General features: G+C 43.0%; 2 protein-coding genes across 2 annotated transcripts in view; both read left to right on the forward strand.

Moving 5' to 3' along the window:
- The window catches only part of armc4 (armadillo repeat containing 4), a 212,094-nt gene that overhangs the window by 53,762 nt on the left and 141,177 nt on the right, over positions 1 to 17,155 (forward strand). The gene's annotated exons all lie outside the window — the stretch shown is intronic.
- Positions 1,601 to 15,264, forward strand: LOC118556206 (homeobox protein Mohawk-like). Its single transcript, XM_036125199.1, has 7 exons — positions 1,601 to 1,759; positions 2,492 to 2,761; positions 4,658 to 4,817; positions 7,055 to 7,208; positions 10,032 to 10,391; positions 13,642 to 13,675; positions 13,783 to 15,264. Exons 2-7 carry the CDS (start codon positions 2,586 to 2,588, stop codon positions 14,057 to 14,059), a joined length of 1,161 nt encoding a protein of 386 aa, XP_035981092.1. The 5' UTR covers positions 1,601 to 1,759; positions 2,492 to 2,585; the 3' UTR covers positions 14,060 to 15,264.

Here is a 17,155-nt window from a genome sequence, read left to right on the forward strand (position 1 = left end):
AAGCACAAATAAAGAATAATTACACAGAGGTCCAACCCTTCAGATTGCTCCTGCTGCTTAGTCACTTCTTTGGAATAACTACTCTGGATAAACCCCAACGGAACCCACAGCCGAGAACCTCAGAACCTCTGAGTCATGGCCTATAATGTGACAGCTTTATAATGGAAGTCAATGAGAAGCTGCATCAGGAGTAACCAGCTGTGGCATGGCTATTTATAGTCCAACTATTTGTTCTACTTCTCTAGATTTCACTATAGCTGAGAATAAACCTGTTAACTTCAGCTTTAGGCAGCTGGAGATCCAAAGGAAGATAGATAGCTTCGTTTATGAACACGCAGAGACAGACAACATGCAGCCAATGTGGGTTTTTCCACAGATGGACAACGATGCCCCCTATCACGCTTCCACAGTAGGTTTACATTTCTGTAAAGTGTCTGTTGTAGACTGTGGGTTTTACCTGGCCTTCATACTCTGTTCAAGAGCTTCAGAGACATCAGCTGAGCTGCTTTAATTCCGTGTTTTCTTCTCTTTTTAATGGTGCTCAGCTGCACATTTGGATGTTCGACCTCTCATCTGCTGTGGCATGAAGGGTGCAGAGACTTTTAAACAGCTGCATAAGCAGATAACATCAAGTTGTATAATGATTTCTCACTACAGCAGTAAAAAAAAAAATTAGAAGGAAAAAAATGTCCGTGGCCTCCACCTGCAAATCTATTCCAATTTTTAAGGTTGTCTCAGATCTTTATTCGTGTCCCAATGGGCAATTAATTATATGGCAAGTCACAATAAAAAATATGAAATACAAAGACACGGCACCAAATTTAACAGCTACAACCAATTGGGGGTTAAAACCCAAAAATTGTCCATTCAAAGCATATAAATTGTTAATAAGCCTAAAAAGTGAACAATAATTAAACTAATAAACATATATTAATTAAATCCATTCCTTCAAGAAAAAAACAAAACCTCACTGAGAAATGTCAGTGTATAAAAATGGATAAAAACACAGATTCCATCAGTAGTTAAAAACAAGTCCAACAACCAATCCAATTTAATCAAGTAGGTAAACTAGCAATAAATCAATGTTTATACCTGCTGCTCTTAACAGAAGAGAACCAGGATCCAGAGGATAAAAGCTGAAACTTTTCGGTGGAGGGGGTCCTAGCTGACAGGATGGAGTTAGCTTGTTTTTTGCAAAGGAGATTTAAACTACCATTTTCCGACCTGCTGGTAAAACTTAATACAAATGGTTATTGTCATATCTGTATATTTAAATTTTATTTTTCTGCCCCTAAAGTTTTAAGTTTCTATGTCCTTCAGCTGCAGCTTCCTGTTGCCCAATCAAATCAAACCTGAACATTTAGCAGCTAAAATCCAATAAACCTTCTGATATATAAGAAATGAACTCCATCAGTGGGAGCAAAGCACATTTTTGTCCATTGGACCATTAATCCTCAGTAACCTTTGAGCTCAGAGGCTCAGACAGCCTTCCTCCCTCTCCTCTCCTCCAGGGGCCGCTGCCCCTGAACCAGCGTAGAGCAGCAGCTGGATGTTTGCAGACTCAGGCTGAGGGCAAGGAAACATGAGCAGGCGCAGATATTCAGAGTCCTGGGCCCCAGGAGAAAACCGGAGGAGGAGACGGCGGTCCGTGTGGTTCAAGCTCAGAAACTCAGGCGGGGAACGTGTGAGCGGGGCATGGACGGCTGGGGGCAGGATTGTCGTTCAGCACAGCCGGGAGACGCAGGAGGAACCGGGGAAGGTAACTGGTCCTCATCCACTCCCAGATTTTATGAAAGGACAGGATCAGATGTTCTGAGTGTTGCCCGATGTTGCAAGAGAAACAAGAGATCAGCTCTATGAAAACAAGTCCAAAAGAAACGCAACGACAAAGGACTAAACCACAGTGCCACGTTTCTACCCACTGCGACTTTCTTAAAAAGGTCCTCCGTTAATTTGTTTGAGATTCTTTATCTCTGGTTCTATTGGAATCCATTTGGATCTGATTCCAGTCTGAACCTCCCGCAGCTTCACTGTACATTTTCCTGTGTTTCAGAGACGTTTTAACAGAATTCAGGCGATTGTGTTCCTGTAGAATAAATGCGACCTTCATCATCCACAGTCTCCGCGTCTCTCCGTGGGTTTTTATCGCAGCGCAGCAGTAAAGTGGACCTGGAACGAGTCCAACTGCCCGCTGTCTGCTCTGATCCATCCCACATTTATTTATCAGCTGTTTGCACTAATTAGTGCGCTGTGGGATGTGCGCAGAATGAAACGCCTCTTTGCTGTAGAAGCGGGAGGAGTTTGCGCAAACACTGAATGAATCAAACATTGGTTCTGATTCGAGATTGTTTCCAAAGAGCGACACTGAAGTGGAGCGTCAGAGGGCTGCTGTGCCGCCTTTAACTCTGAAGCTCCTCGAATGTGAAGGAGCTGATCTGGAGGATTTGGTTCACAGGATCCTCACAAACTAAATGTGATATTTCTGCCACAGGAGAAACACGGGGACGCTGGGACGGTTTTCCCTCCACACACCTTCAGAGTTTGTGCGCAGCAGAGGGAGAGACCTGCGGACCGAGCGGCCAGAGATGAACACAGTTGTGTTTAACCAGCTGAGCAGCCAGATCCTGTTTGAGGAGAAGGCGAATGAGGTGGAAATGAGCAGCAGAAGTTACCTGGAAGTCATCGACGGCCAACATCCAGATCTCCTCTGCAGCAGCGCGGCCATCAGAGAAAGCCAGGCGGTCCGACACAGGCGGAGCGGGTATGTGAGGCTCTCGGTTCTGATAGAGGCTGCTGCTCATGTATGCATGTGGACCAGCTGGAGTGCGCGAATAAACCCACGGCGGATATATCTGTGAGTGTTTTGAAGCTGTTGGTCACTCGTTAATTGGGCGACAAAAGGAAAAACTCTCCTCAGATCTCTGGAGTTTATCTGCGGTTTGTGCGCAAAATGAGCGCAGCAAAAGAAACATCTAAACCAGACTTTTAAGGCTAAAACAGATTAAAACTAAAGTTTAAAATATAGATTAAAGTCTGACAGCAGAATTTATTTATGTAAATCTGGGAATAAAATAATGAACCAATGGAAAACTATCTGCAGCCGTGCGTAAATACGCATTTGTGTCAATTATGGCTAAAGGGTTTAAACGTCTATGTTGAGATTCGTACTTATTGATGCTCCCTGTAATTTCTAAATATGTTGTACCAGAGGTTCTAATGCAGAAAAATCTGACAAGATGAGATAATAAACCTATACTGGTTCCCAAAATGCTGCTGATTTAATGTTCACAGCTCAGGTTAGAATCAAGAGGCAGCTCGGATTTGTTCAGTAGCTCGTTGTTCCAGAGACACGCATTAGAGCTGCACTTGAGGATGATCTATTATCTAAATTTCACAAGTTATCTAAACATTTCTTTAATCAGTGAAACTAAAGTAATATTTCTTCTCACAAAAACATGTTTATTTTATTTTACAATAAATGTTTGCGTTTAATGCATACAACCAAATTACATAGAAATCAAATTTTACACATTAAAGTATTTAATATATATATAGTCACGCCTCTAGCATGATGGAGCTACGATTGAGCTCTTAATATTTATTTCTTTTTAACTAAAAGTCCTGACAATTCTGAGCGTCAAAGAAGATGAGACTGAAGTGGAAACAAAGGAAATCGGCCCCAGTTCAGTACTGAGTGCAACTCCAAAGGAAAAATAATCTGTTTCTATTAAATACTTTATTTAAACTGTTCTGATGGAGACTGCAACTACAGACAACTTGCATTTATTGAATGTATTATTTTTTTAACCTCATTTAAATAATTTAGGTATGAATATTAGCTGGATAAACCGAGGTTAAAACAGGATGAATTAAACCTGATTTAGTCGGCTGAACGAAGTCAATGCAATGAACACACGTTGGCACAGCGTCAATCTGCCAAAGGCGGATCTAAAACTTTAAATGAACACTTTCTATGTTTCTGTCTGAATTAATTCACAGTTTAATGGGGCTTCACCATATTCACAAAATATGGATGCTATTGCTAAAAATTGTGACAACGATATTGACTATGATTAACCAGCATTTCCCAGTGGCTGTTTTTTTCTGTCCCTACCACTGTCCATGAGGTCCACATCTCAGCCACTGAGGATATACATTTGCTCTGGGTGTTAAAGGCAGCTGGCGACTATTCAAAGTTTTTCCTATCATATGGTCTGAATAGAGAAGGCCCAACACTTGAAAATAACTTAAAGGAACAAAGTTCAGAGCTCAGAGAGAAATGTGCTCCATGATGTTCAGACTGGCCCAGATTACAAGGAAAATATGGGGAGAACAAGAACTTCAGGCCCACCTTGAGGTCTGAAATCTGTCCCATCTGCAGCCTGTGGAGCCTTTTTGGAGATAAAGGGAGAAGCGGAGTGCAGCTCCATACTGACATCTACAGGTTCAGAACACCTGGAGCTGCAGGTGGAGTGAAGCCGACACGGCTCAGAGAATCAGAATGATTCAGTTATTCCTCCTGCGGGTTAAGGAGGTTCTTCTTATTCACCTCTAGTTATTTTAGATTTTGAGGGATTTTATAACATCTGTGTGCCGAAACCAAGAGATGTTTCCAGTTATTTGCCTGCTTTTAAATCCCGTTCCTGCTCCTCCACAGGGGTCGTCCCAGCGGCAGCAAAGTGCGACACAAGCGCCAGGCCCTGCAGGACATGGCCCGGCCGCTCAAGCAGTGGCTCTACAAGCACAGAGACAACCCCTACCCGACCAAGACGGAGAAAATCCTCCTGGCGCTCGGCTCGCAGATGACTCTGGTCCAGGTGAGCCGCTTTCTTGTTCTCTGTTTCCAGTGGGATGGAAGCAAATGTCAGATCCTGCTTTTTGCACACGCAGACATGAGTGTGATCAGGCTGCTGGAGTTTAGATTTTTCAGCTTTAAGTCAGATTTTACTTTTCCTGAATATTTTCCAGCAGCAAGGCAGGAGTGAAGTGCTGTTTCCTCTGCCTTCCAGATCCTCCTGCAGCTTCTTTGCTCTCGGCTGCGTGTCTCAGCTTCTCACATGCTTACGTCTGAGTCCAAATATCAGCAGTGGTGTCAAAGGTGGAGGATTGTTTGAAAATGTGTAACAATCTAATAAATCATTTATCAGATAAATATTTAGATATGTGATACTTAAATAAAACTGTAATAAATACATCATACATGTCTCCAATAAAATGAAGACATTTCTAAACTACAAAAGTTAGATTTATTACATTTGAAAATCCTCAATAATAATCTGCAGTATTTAATGAATAATTTCCTATTTCCTGAGCTCCAGTCCATCAGAAAATAATTGAAAGTGTCTCTACGACTCATCCAGTAGAGGCTAATATTCAGCTGGTTAAACTGCACATCACTTTATCTGCAGAGCAATCAGCTGCTCTACAGCAGGGTTGGCCCTGCAGACAGACTGTTTGGTTAGGCTGACACATCAAAGACATTCACCATGTGCTGCTGAACAGGATCAGGAAGTAATTCAAGAAATACAGAAGTTATTTCATATGTTTTGAACAAATAATGACAGATCATGTCAATATTAATTCATGATTTCCACATTTAATTAATTATATTGTTTTATAAATCATTGATCCACTTAAATAGTTGCAGATTAATTAAAACATGCATATATTTCCTATTTTCCAACGCAGATCCAATCAGTTCGTTATCTAAATATTCTGACTTTATTCTGATAAAGTTTGTGTTTGTGAGATGATTGGTTCAGCTGTCACATCTCTGCTGGTCTAAGAAATATCAAAAACCAGAAACATCTTCATGAGTTATTGTTCCTGGTTCCTCCTTGTGTTTAGAACCTGTTTCTCTGTTTTTAGGGTATGAAGGAAAAAAAAAACTCTTTCAATTTATTTATTTTGCTGTTTAGGAAAAAAGAAAACAACTAATTAGAAAAATGTCTTGGACTTTCAGCCTTAGATCTTTTCTGGACTAAAGAAGTGATCTTTTCGTCCTAGAGTGTGAATATAAACTCAGATGTGACCATGATGACTGACTGTAGAAACTCGTCTTTGTTTTTCCACTGATTGCTGCTGAGAACAGCCCAGTTCTTCCACTGTTTAGTCCAGACAGACCGCTGTAAAGGCTGCCAGTGATGGTGAACGCATCACTTCCTGCGTGTTTTTCCCTGGAAAGGCTGACCTGGCAGTAGGTGTTATACAGCAACTAAGTCTGTCATGTTTTAGAACAACAGATAGCTTTGTTCCATGTAAATGTTGTGACTCGGCGCTGATAATCGGGCCATCTCTCCATCGGTCCTGAAACCCATCTCCGTGCCTGCATGCTGTCTCCTCTCGGCTACAGAAAGGCCACGGCTGGAAGAGCTGGATCAGTTCTCTTCTCAGTGTCTCTGTGGTGTCGTCTAAACAGGCGTGCCATCCTTTCTGTTTTCTCTCATTCTTCTGACAGCTGTCTGTCCTCCTCTCTGTCCCACGCCTCCCCTGCTCTCATTCCTCCTCTCCTCCAGTCCTGCTGGCCAACTGGATGCTGCTTTCTGCCTGCTGTGCCACAATGCAGGGCTGCAGACTGAAGAGCGAGGGATGGTCCTAGTTAATGAGAAATCTAATACTGAAGGAGAGGATCTGAAAACTAAGTATTCTAACATAAGGCCCCTGTCCCTGGCCATCTATAAGCAGCTTGAAATCTATCGAGCATGAAAAGTTATTCCAGTATAACATCCAATAGTCTCTCCTCCCAGTGAAGGGAAGTGTGACTGCTCAAGTGTCTCTTTTATTGGACCTTAAAGACAGTGATGGATAAAGTGTCCTATAGGAGGAAGGCTGGATGAGTGCAGAATAAGCAGGACGGGGACGTGTCTCAGTCAGAGCATTGGTTCAGGAGATGATGCTCCTCCTGTGGTTTTTTCTCACTGAGACTCGTGGCAGACAGTGAGCAGAAGTTTTTACTGAGGAGGACACATTTTGCTTGGCTGTGGATGTGGATTCCAATCATTGACATGTGTTCCTGTTTGCTGTGTGTTCTCACTTCCTGCTTTGTCCCCCTCAGGTGTCCAACTGGTTTGCCAATGCTAGGAGACGCCTGAAGAACACAGTGAGGCAGCCGGACCTGAGCTGGGCCCTCAGGATCAAACTCTACAACAAATACGTTCAGGGCAACGCTGAGAGGCTCAGTGTCAGCAGTGACGACAGCTGCTCAGAAGGTACGCCTCCCATTTGTGCTCTAAGGAAAGCAGTTGTAGCTCTGAGAAGTGGCTGCTTGGCATCAAAATGGTGCCGATGATCAAACTGAAGAGAACAATTGTTCTGGAGCTAAAACTCTTGGACCTGATTCTTTCTGCCTCCTGCTGAACAGGACTTAGTGCCTGTTTGTGGGCTGCACTATGCCTCAGTTTGGAAATAAGGACAGGGTTATCAGCCGCCTCAGTTAAAAGTGGTGAGATTTCAAGGTACTTAATGTTACAATTATTAGAAATTTGTGGAAAAGTTTTTAGTTTAAAATGATTTAGATGCAGAAGTTCTTCCTTTAATAGGCCACCCTCCGAGTAGCTGTTAGGTTGACTATCAGAATTTCTCCCTGATTCTCCAGACTGAGATTATTCTAACTCAGTTTTGAGTCAGAGGTATCCCTTTGATAGAGACACATTAATATTTGACTGCAAACTGACTCTGGTTTCCTGAAATGAACCCACATCTTTCCGCCAGTCAGAGCTGAATTTATAATAGTAAACATTTCAGTATTTGTCATTTCTGTCCCCTTGTCATTACATTGTACCTATTCTGAACTGGTTTTGTTTTCTTTTGCATATTTCTTTAGGTGAACAATCAGTTTCTATAAATATTACTATATTTAGATCATATCAGGAACTTTGTTATCAAAAGGCTACAGATCCTGGTTTGGACCTGATGCTGGTGCTCAGGACAACATTTAGCTACCTCCTTGACATGTGAAAGCCCAGGTCATGTCCCACTGCTTTTTTGTCAAAGGGAGTCGATACAGTGCAGAAACATGTTTTGTGTAGAAATGGTGAGCCAGCAGAGGGACACACGATGGCCAGCGGACTGTGACAGGCTGCCATTAAGACACCCCGCTGAGCCAACCTCTGCCTCCCAGCCTACAGCTGGAAATGAGTCACTTTCTGTCAGCCCTGTATTCACTGCTAACATTTGCTGACTCTCATGGGAAGGTCCGGCCATTATTTCTGCTCACTGACAGCACAGAAAACAAGCTGAGGAAGCGTCAGAAAATCAACGTCCAGTAGTCATGCAGTGAATGGACAGAAAGGAAGAGCGCTGTGGTGTCTGTAATCTCTACCTCAGTGTCTGAGGAGGAGAAGCTGAGCGTGTGGCTCCCAGAGGAATGTGTGCATGGTGTTGGGATTGTGTCCGCCGCAGGCCGCTGTACCTCTGGAGGTTCCATATATCTCCCTGACTCCTCTCCCTGTCACATTATGGCTGTGAAGCTGTCCGCAGCCTGCTCCCACTGCTGGCCCACATGCTGAAATCCCTCCATCATGTTTTGAAACCCATGCTTTTGTTCCAGAGACTATTTCTGGGAGCAGGTCTGACCCCGCTGACCGTGTGGAATACCTCCTACTGTCCTGAAACGGTCCAGCTTGTTTTGTAGCTTGCAGCAGTACATCCAGGCTAAAATAAAAAGTCTGTTTTCTACTTGGTATCTAGAGCGGACTTGATGTCCTGATGATGAGAAAAGTTGATGTTTTTATTGGATTAAATCAAAAGGTCAGATTGTTTGGTGACATAGGAGATGCTGGATTCTACCTCAGCAAAGAGGAAGGAGAACCATGTGGTTCTGATTAATGGAAGCTCTCACTTTAATTTGGATGAGGAAGAATCAAACAGCCAACTTGCCCAAATGACAGAATTATAATCCTGGCAGATACAGGATCTGAAGTGAACCAACTTGGATTTCCCTGCTGTCAGAGGATATCTGGTTTTTCAGTTTTATGTTCTCTTTGTTTCTTTCCTTGGATAGGAAGCTAGGCTTTAATTCAGCCTCTGCAGCTGCAAAGCACTCTGGGAAGGATTCTTTCTGCAGGGGGTGGAGGCAGAGTTTAAATGGAGAGGAAATGGACCACCATCCATTATCCGTCTGAAGTTTCTGCTGGACTTTCTGTCCTGGAGGTGATGCCAACATAGGGGCAGGATGCCAGAATTAAATCTTCTGGTTCTGGTATTTGAATTAAAGATTAGCTCAAAATAAGCAGACTCCAAGTCAGGCTGGATGAACAGAACCGTGAAAAGAATTGAACCTGGAGTCCAACATTTGGTGGAGGAAATGAGAGTCATTACAATGTGCACTTCTACTTATTGTTTTAGTGACTTTATAGCCAGATTAAAACTGATGTGATCTAAATGTGGTGACTCAGATCCAGATGAACAGGCAGAGACCAGAAGCATTCAGTGTCCCTGGTTTAAGGCACTTCTACATGACAATGTATACGGGCCACATGCTGCAGTCTTTCCTGTTTATACAGAAATGTGACCAATAGCAGATGTTCTTTAACCATCAGGAGTTCTACAAGAAGTGAGCGTCAGTGAGTGACTAGAAGATGAGGTTCCTTTCAGGTGTTCCTTATGAGAAGGATGAAAACAGACCTAAAAGATGAGCCAAGATAGGAAAATTCAGACAGTTTTCCTTGCTTCACCACAACAGTTAGACTCATAAAACTTGGGAAATTATTGAATTTTTTAAATATTATTACAATAGAATATTATAGCCTTTCTGGTATCAGTTCATGGTAAATCACACAAATATACGGCATTCAAGAGCTGGATTGCAAACTGGTTAGTAAAAATTTATTCTCACCTGTCCTACGTTCTGGGCCGATCCTGGTTAAGAGTCAGAACATGGGCCTGAATAAAAATTATGCTTAGCCTGGTACTAAAGATGAAAGGAGCAACAGAAGTTTGTTAGAAAGTCTTTAATAGATCATTCTTGCTTTGGAGAAAACTTCCTGTTCACCATCTAAAGAAGGATCATGTGTGCTTGTTTGATGTTGCAGATGGAGACAACCCTCAGAGGACACAGAGTGGTACTGAGGTTCTCACCAAACCCTTGTACCCGAGCGTCATCAAGAGGGAGGGCTCCTCCATGGTGGCCATGACCATAGGTATGGACCCGGGGCTGCGTTCTGCCGTTGAGGCCGCCTCTCTGGCCGAGGACTACGTGTCTCCACCCAAGTACAAGAGCAGCCTGCTGCATCGCTACCTGAATGACTCTCTGCGGCACGTCATGGTGACTAACGCTGTCATGGACGCCCGCAAGAGGAACCACTCTGGCTCCTTCAGCTCTAACGAGTACGACGATGAGCTGCTGTCGCCGTCCTCCTCTGAAGCTGAGGCCAACTTCGTTTATCAAGCTGGTAAGGAGACGCATTCCTTACATTTTTATTTCCCTTTAAGGAACTCTCTCCAGCGCACCCTAACATCCTTCATTTTTGATCTTTGTCTCCTCTTCTTTGTGAACGGTTGTTCTAATTCCTGCAGCCAGTCCTTCATTTCCAGCTGCCTGTCCCTCTGCATGGTCTGTAATATCTCTGCTGGATCTAGATAGATAGATAAATAGATATAGGGTTATTATTTTGTGTGTGTCTCTGTGTGTGTTTCTCCTGCCATTTAATAGGCCATGTGTGTAGTTGAATCTGTTTCTCATGGTAGCTGAAATGGAGAGGTTGGTCAAGAGAAACAAGGTGCAGTTAGTCTGAAACACACAAGCATATTCAGTAACCTTCACACTGTCAGACCCACACAACCAGAACCACTGGTTGTCTCTCAGCCAGTCCAGAGAGGTGGGGTGAATTTTACCTCCAGCTAACCAGGGTTTACTGGGTCAGACACAACAAGGTAATTTTGAATGGTTTCAGGCTGCTGTTTGTCATGTCTTTGATCCAGCTGTGGCTCCAGCTGAGAGCTCAGAGCTAAATGTCCAACAGGCTTCTTTAAACGGAGAATTTAATGTGAGACATTTACGATCCTCAATCTACAGAAGGTCCTGCAGTGTTTCTGGGATAAAGGTCCGTTCTGTTTGGATCAGCTGGGAACACCGGGTCTTTGTTCAGATGGACTTCACATCCAATAGTAACATTTTCACTTTCTGTGGAGCACGACCAGAATTTGGAGAGTCTGGGTTTGAACATGTAGGATCTGGATTGTTGGAGGGAAGATCTGCTTTTATTGTGTCTCTTTGGGACAAATGTGGTTCTGGTTCTGAGTGTAAAGGAGACAAGGTGTGTGTGTGTGTGTGTGTGTGTGTGTGTGTGTGTGTGTGTGTGTGTGTGTGTGTGTGTGTGTGTCTGTTCAGGGTTTGGATGAAATTAATTAACCAGTGTGACAGGAACCTTTAAAACCCTTTGACCCGAGCCAACATCAGGCTGTTTTTAATGCAGAACACCTGCTGAGACTCCCAGATGGATCGACCAGAGGAGACTCAGAACCTTCACTCCAGCAGTTTATGAAGATAAAGAGGGATGAATTCAGCTGGTGGACCTGCTGCTTTTAATAGACGTTGTTTTTTCTCTCTGATTATTATAATTTCTTGCCTCTGACGTCTCCCTCTTGGCCTCCTTGAACTCTGGCACATTTACAGAAGTGTTACTCTGTTATGAGAGAAGATCTTTGGGTCAACATGGATAGTTCTCTGATGCAAAGTTGACTGAAATGGGTCAAGCTCCAGCCAGAAGCATAAGATCTGATCCAACATTAGAATCAAAGGAAAGTTGAAAAAATTAAGTTTTAATTAAACGTCTGATCTCTGAGAAACAGAGCAACTGCAAAACTGGAGAGAGAAATGAATTCAAACTCAAGTTTTCATTACGATTCCAAATATTCCAGATATTTCTTTGGTGAAAACATTCCTTTTTACGCATAGTTTATGTTTTATAGTTGAACAGAAATGTGCCCCTGGACAGCAGATTTGATATAAATCTGTTCTTCTACCAGCTGTTCAGAGGACAACATGTCCAAATAAATCAGATCTCAGATCACTGACTGCTCCAATCCCAGACTTTGTTCTGTTCTTTGGCTTTAAAATATATTCTTCACATTTTCAGTTGATACAGGGAGATTTTTGAGTCATAATGTTTTGGTCAGTCCAGCTTATAACAAAATGGTTGGTCCAATGAAAATGATGTACCTGGTGGCTGCCGTCCTGATGGCTAAAATTCTTGTGGCCCAGTTGGTTGTTGTGGGCTCAGCCAGAACTGTTACGACTACAGAGAGCAGGCAGATGTGGCAGAAAATGGAGATCTAGGATCAGCTCAAGTGGAAAATTTACTTTCGATCAGCTTGAAAGGACTCACACTGGTGTACAGCTCCAAGGCCTCTCTCTCACACACACACAAACACACACACGCACACACACTAGCCACACCTACTTCAATAAAGAGATTCCATTATTTTCTTTTTCTGAGCTGAAAAATACCATAAACGTCATCATGGTCGGCAGGGCAAGGCTTTCCAGGACAATCACACTCACACACAATCAGATGTTGAGATGTGAGGAACACAGCTGCCTGCCTGCTCAGGGAAGCGGAGCCACACTGGCCGTCTCTGTGGAAAACACAAACTGTTTCACTTTAACAGCCGAGCTGGGTTTAGAACAATGGACAGCCTCTGTGTTCCCACGGGATGGAGGAGATAGGAGAGCTTTAACCAGAGAGCAGAGGTGAGGACGCAGAACAGAACACAAACAGAAATCCACCAAGAGTGTGAGAGGGCAGCTCAGCTCTCACTGTGAACAACTGCAACATAATGATGCAGTGGGTGCTGGACAAACGTATCATTTGGCCTCCAGATCCCCAAAAAGGCTGTTTGTGTCCACATGTAAACACTTACAAATGTGAATAATGTTTTCTTGTGGTTGTTTCTTTTTTTCCACCCTGATGTGAGCGTTTAGTTCACCACAAACAAGAGCCAATTCTTCCCAGGAATGCTTCAGAGAAAGCTGAGATGAAAGCTCTTAGTGGAGGACTGGTCAGGCTGCTTTTGTCTCTTTAGGACCTGCTGGATGGCAGCAGCAATAAGAGGCTTAGGTGTTTCTGTATCTCCAGAGTCTGGGGTTATGGGCTCCCGGAGGGCCCCGACTGGTGTCTCTGGGGACATGGTAGCTTGGGCTGGTAGCATGAGACAGAAGACAGGTTGAGGTCTACAAACACCAAGAAACTCTGAATAAACAGCATGCTAAAGTCAACACTATGTATGCTCTAAAGACAACTTTGCTGCCTTTTCATTCCCTCTCACATCTGCTCCCTTTAGTTTTTTCACTCTGACAACTCAGTTATGCTGCCTGGGCTCCATGTGTTTTCCAGCTAAATATTACACAGAGGACTTTAGGAGTCACAAGAAACAACTTTTAGTTCCATCCTATCATTCTCCTTTACTCTTGAAGGCTTCTTGCTAAGCGTCCTTTTTCTGTCTAGCATCTTGAGCAAAGAGAAGACAGAGCAACACGTGTTTGCTGAGGACACGGTGTTCACTTAAAGTATATAAGTCAAAACAAAAACCATGCACACAGATCCACAAATCTGCTGAACATGCAGGTTCTGAACAGCTGCAGTGAATCTCCTCTGACCCTGAGAACTCTGCGTATTGACCTCTTTCTGTCTCTGCTTTCAGAAACCACAGACCTTGGGCCAAGTAAATGTGACAAGTGAGTAGACCTTCTATCACCAGATAAACTGCGTCCGATCACAAGCTGAACGGAGCTGTAACACTCTCTGTTTTTCTTCTTTCTCTGCGTGTTCTGCCGGTCGTCAGTGGCAGCGGTGGCGTCGCAGCTACGCAGAAGGAGGAGGTGAAGGCCAAAGATGAGACGCACTGGAAGGAGATCAACGCGGCCATGGCCTTGACCAACTTGGCACAGGGGAAGGACAGCGTCTCTGGGACAACCAGCTGCATCATCCAGAAGTCCTCTCACATAGCTGAGGTGAAGACTGTTAGAAAAGCTGCTGCTGCTGCTGAAGTATTAGCTCTGACGTTATCTGTCTATGCAAAGCAGCAAACATTCCTCTCTCAGCAAACAGAGGCCAAATAAACTCCCCCTGACAGAAAAACAACTGGTGCTGAAGGAGGAGAAAGGGGATCTGAAAGGCCCAAAATTCAACTGTTGGTCTTATTGAAAATGTCCAAAAGTTGCGTTGGCCATCCTTTTCTTAAAACAAGGAACTTTTGTAATCTTATTTTTGTATTTCTATTTTTTACTGGTCCAGATTCAGTATTCACCAAAGAGCCTTTGTTTTGTAGCAGATTCGCTCACTGATTGTTCAGATATTCAGCAAACAGGACCAAGTTGTTCTGAAAGGAAAGTCAGGAACAGTGAAGCTTCACTGCAGCCCCTATGTTTAGAAATGGGGGTTCAGTCACTGCCCTTGTTCCTTTGAGCAGGTGCCTGGATGAACCATAATAGGATTAAACATGTTATTGTTGCCTGTAGGTGTCGACTCATCTTGGATCCGTCCTCTCCTGACTGACCCAGTATATACGGGTCTGTAAGGTTCTGTTCGTGTGTGTCATAATGGACTCTGTTTCAGAAATAGTAGCGTGTGGATTTTCTGACACTCAGACTGTTGTTGTGATCAGAGACGTTGGGAAAGAATCAAACTGCACAGCTACTTTGTTGACATGTGTTGAATTGTTTAAAAAGCTCCACAGAGAGTTCCTGGTCGGGACGTGTTTTAACAGAACGGTGAAGGAAAGTCTGACTAACGAGGGATAAAGTTACATTATTTTACTTGGTGGGACGAGTAAAGAACCCCAATATGTCTGTATTATTGTAGGGCCAGTCAACAGAACGATTTTTGGATCGACCGTATAGTAAATAAGTCAGGTAGGAGGTGAAGCGAGGCCAAACAATGAAGCTCATGATGATAATTTTGTAAAAGGCTCGATGAGCTGAAATCACTGTCTCTGATCCTGACCAGAACTGATGCCTTAACAAGGAGAACCTTGTTCCCTGACAACAGAAGGGTCACTATGACCATTGTAGCATCAGACAGTATATCAGGACATGTAGGGATGAAACTTTGCTATAACTTCTATTTTTATCAAAGCAATGAAAGTGGTACGCATAATTATTTTTAATTTGTTTTCTAATATATTTGGTTATTCAGATGGAGACTGGATGTTCAGTCCAATGATCAAATACATATCTGCTTTTGTTGTCTGGTTTGTTCTCAAGTAAAATGCTTTTAAAAAGCTGTTACTTTGTGACATAAATGAATAAACTATTGAATGAAAGGAGTCACATCTGTTTTTATACATTTGTGGGGGCGGGGGTAATGTTTTTCTGCTGAAACAATATTCCCAAATGTAATGCAGATAAACTTTCTCAACAACTACTTTTTGTGCCTGTGTGTTTACTGGTGTTGGTCTTTACCACAGCTGGATCCTCTGCAGCCATAGTCTTCTGATGGAGTCATGGATGGGTGGGTAACAGTGGCTGCAGCTCTATCTGGTTCTGTCTGAGGGACTTTGTAGTCACTGCAAGCCAGGATCATGCAGAGCGGCTGAAATAAAAATTGATTTTACATCCAGTCTGTCTTCACAGCGGCCCCCGTAACGACACCCAGAGCTGAAGCTCACCAGAGAGGAAAACCTCCAGCAGAACCAGGCTCAATGTGAACGTTCCCATGCCTCGACCGACTTGGTGTAATGTTTACAACAAATTGTTAGATAATATGCATTAGATAAGGGCAGTTTATTGAGATCAAACTTCAGTACAAGGACGGGGACAAATTCCCAGGAGCTTCAGAAATGAAACAAATAAAAATGGAAGATAATAAAATGTAAATGAACAAAGTTATGTTAGAAAACTAAAATACATCTGTGACAAGGAGCACAAATGTTCCTCAGGAGGTGATAAAGAGTTTGGTGCAGCTGCTGGAGGATAGAAACTCTGTTGTACAAATGAACAATGGGATTTTGTTGTGTTTACGTGGTGCTTGGCCCAAAATACACTGGCCGATCTACCAACAAGCGGTGACCATTTGGCAGCGAACACGCAGGAGGCCAGGCTCTAAATACTGCTCCAAATGAAGATTGGTCACAAGTGTGTGCAGCCAGGTCCTCCCCAAGCCACACTTATCAAAGAGAGAGAGCACACCCAAAACACACCCACACAGGCTCACACACCACAGGATTCAGCGGAAGTCCTGTAAAATCCACTGCATTCAGCTAAGGTATGATGAGCTGGTTAGAAGTTGCTGAAGTAACTGGAGCTGCAGCTTCCTGAGAAAGTACCTTTGTTGCTCTGACTGCACTTGAACGCAGCACAACATGCTCCACTGTTCCTCCCTCCACTGGGTCAGCTCGGTCTCTGTTGGCAGAAACACAAGCAACAAGACGCCAGAGAGGACAGAGGTATAACACATTCATTTTCTATTTCCATAAAGAAATGTCCAAAGCTGCTGGAGCTGGAACAAGAAAGCAGGTTCTGAGCTGGTTTAGATTATAATGAGCATCAATATCAGCAGTGCTGTGCCTGCGTACACAACATCAGCTCCAGCATGTCTCTCGCTGGGTTCTAGCTTTTATTGAAACTTTGTGATTTAGGCCCAAATAGTATCAGTCTATATGTGAGACATAAAAGCTAAAAAAGCCCAATAAAGCTTTCAAGTTCAGAAATATGCTTCAGTTTCAGATATATAAAGGAACAGGCTGCTAGTTTCAGAGTAGATTTTGGCTGTCATTAAAAATATATAAAGGGAAAATAAATTTATTGTTGCTTTTTACCACTGTCTAAGGCGAGAGAAAAAGAAGCAGAGTGAGGTCTGAAAATGATTACTGCACAGTGTTACATCTGGATAAAAAGCACATATCAAAGCAAAACATATTACTAAACAGGGAATTAACAGACACTGCTCACCCTTGATTAAATATTAAGAATTCAAAAATTCTTAAAAATATAAGTATCTATATTAAAAATAAAGCCTGTGTTTAATAGGAAAGAAACCCAATTCATGATTTAATGCTGAAGTCAGAACTAGATTTTAAGTTTATAAACTTAAAATCTAATTCTGATTGGAATTACCTGTGTGCAGGTATTGCGGCTGGTTTGTAGTCATTGCCAGAGATGTTGGCAGCGACGTTGATGTTTTAGGATCAGCTCTGGTTCTACATGATCACAGCTTTT

The sequence above is a fragment of the Fundulus heteroclitus genome, chromosome 21 (genome assembly GCF_011125445.2).
Source record: "Fundulus heteroclitus isolate FHET01 chromosome 21, MU-UCD_Fhet_4.1, whole genome shotgun sequence".
Classification (NCBI taxonomy): domain Eukaryota; kingdom Metazoa; phylum Chordata; class Actinopteri; order Cyprinodontiformes; family Fundulidae; genus Fundulus; species Fundulus heteroclitus.

Bases quoted from the DNA above. Each gene is read 5' to 3' on its own strand.
- LOC118556206 (XM_036125199.1), top strand. From the start codon at position 2,586: ATGAACACAGTTGTGTTTAACCAGCTGAGCAGCCAGATCCTGTTTGAG. The intron at 2,762-4,657 runs GTATGTGAGGCT...GCTCCTCCACAG, and splicing joins GTCCGACACAGGCGGAGCGG to GGGTCGTCCCAGCGGCAGCA. The intron at 7,209-10,031 runs GTACGCCTCCCA...TTGATGTTGCAG, and splicing joins TGACGACAGCTGCTCAGAAG to ATGGAGACAACCCTCAGAGG.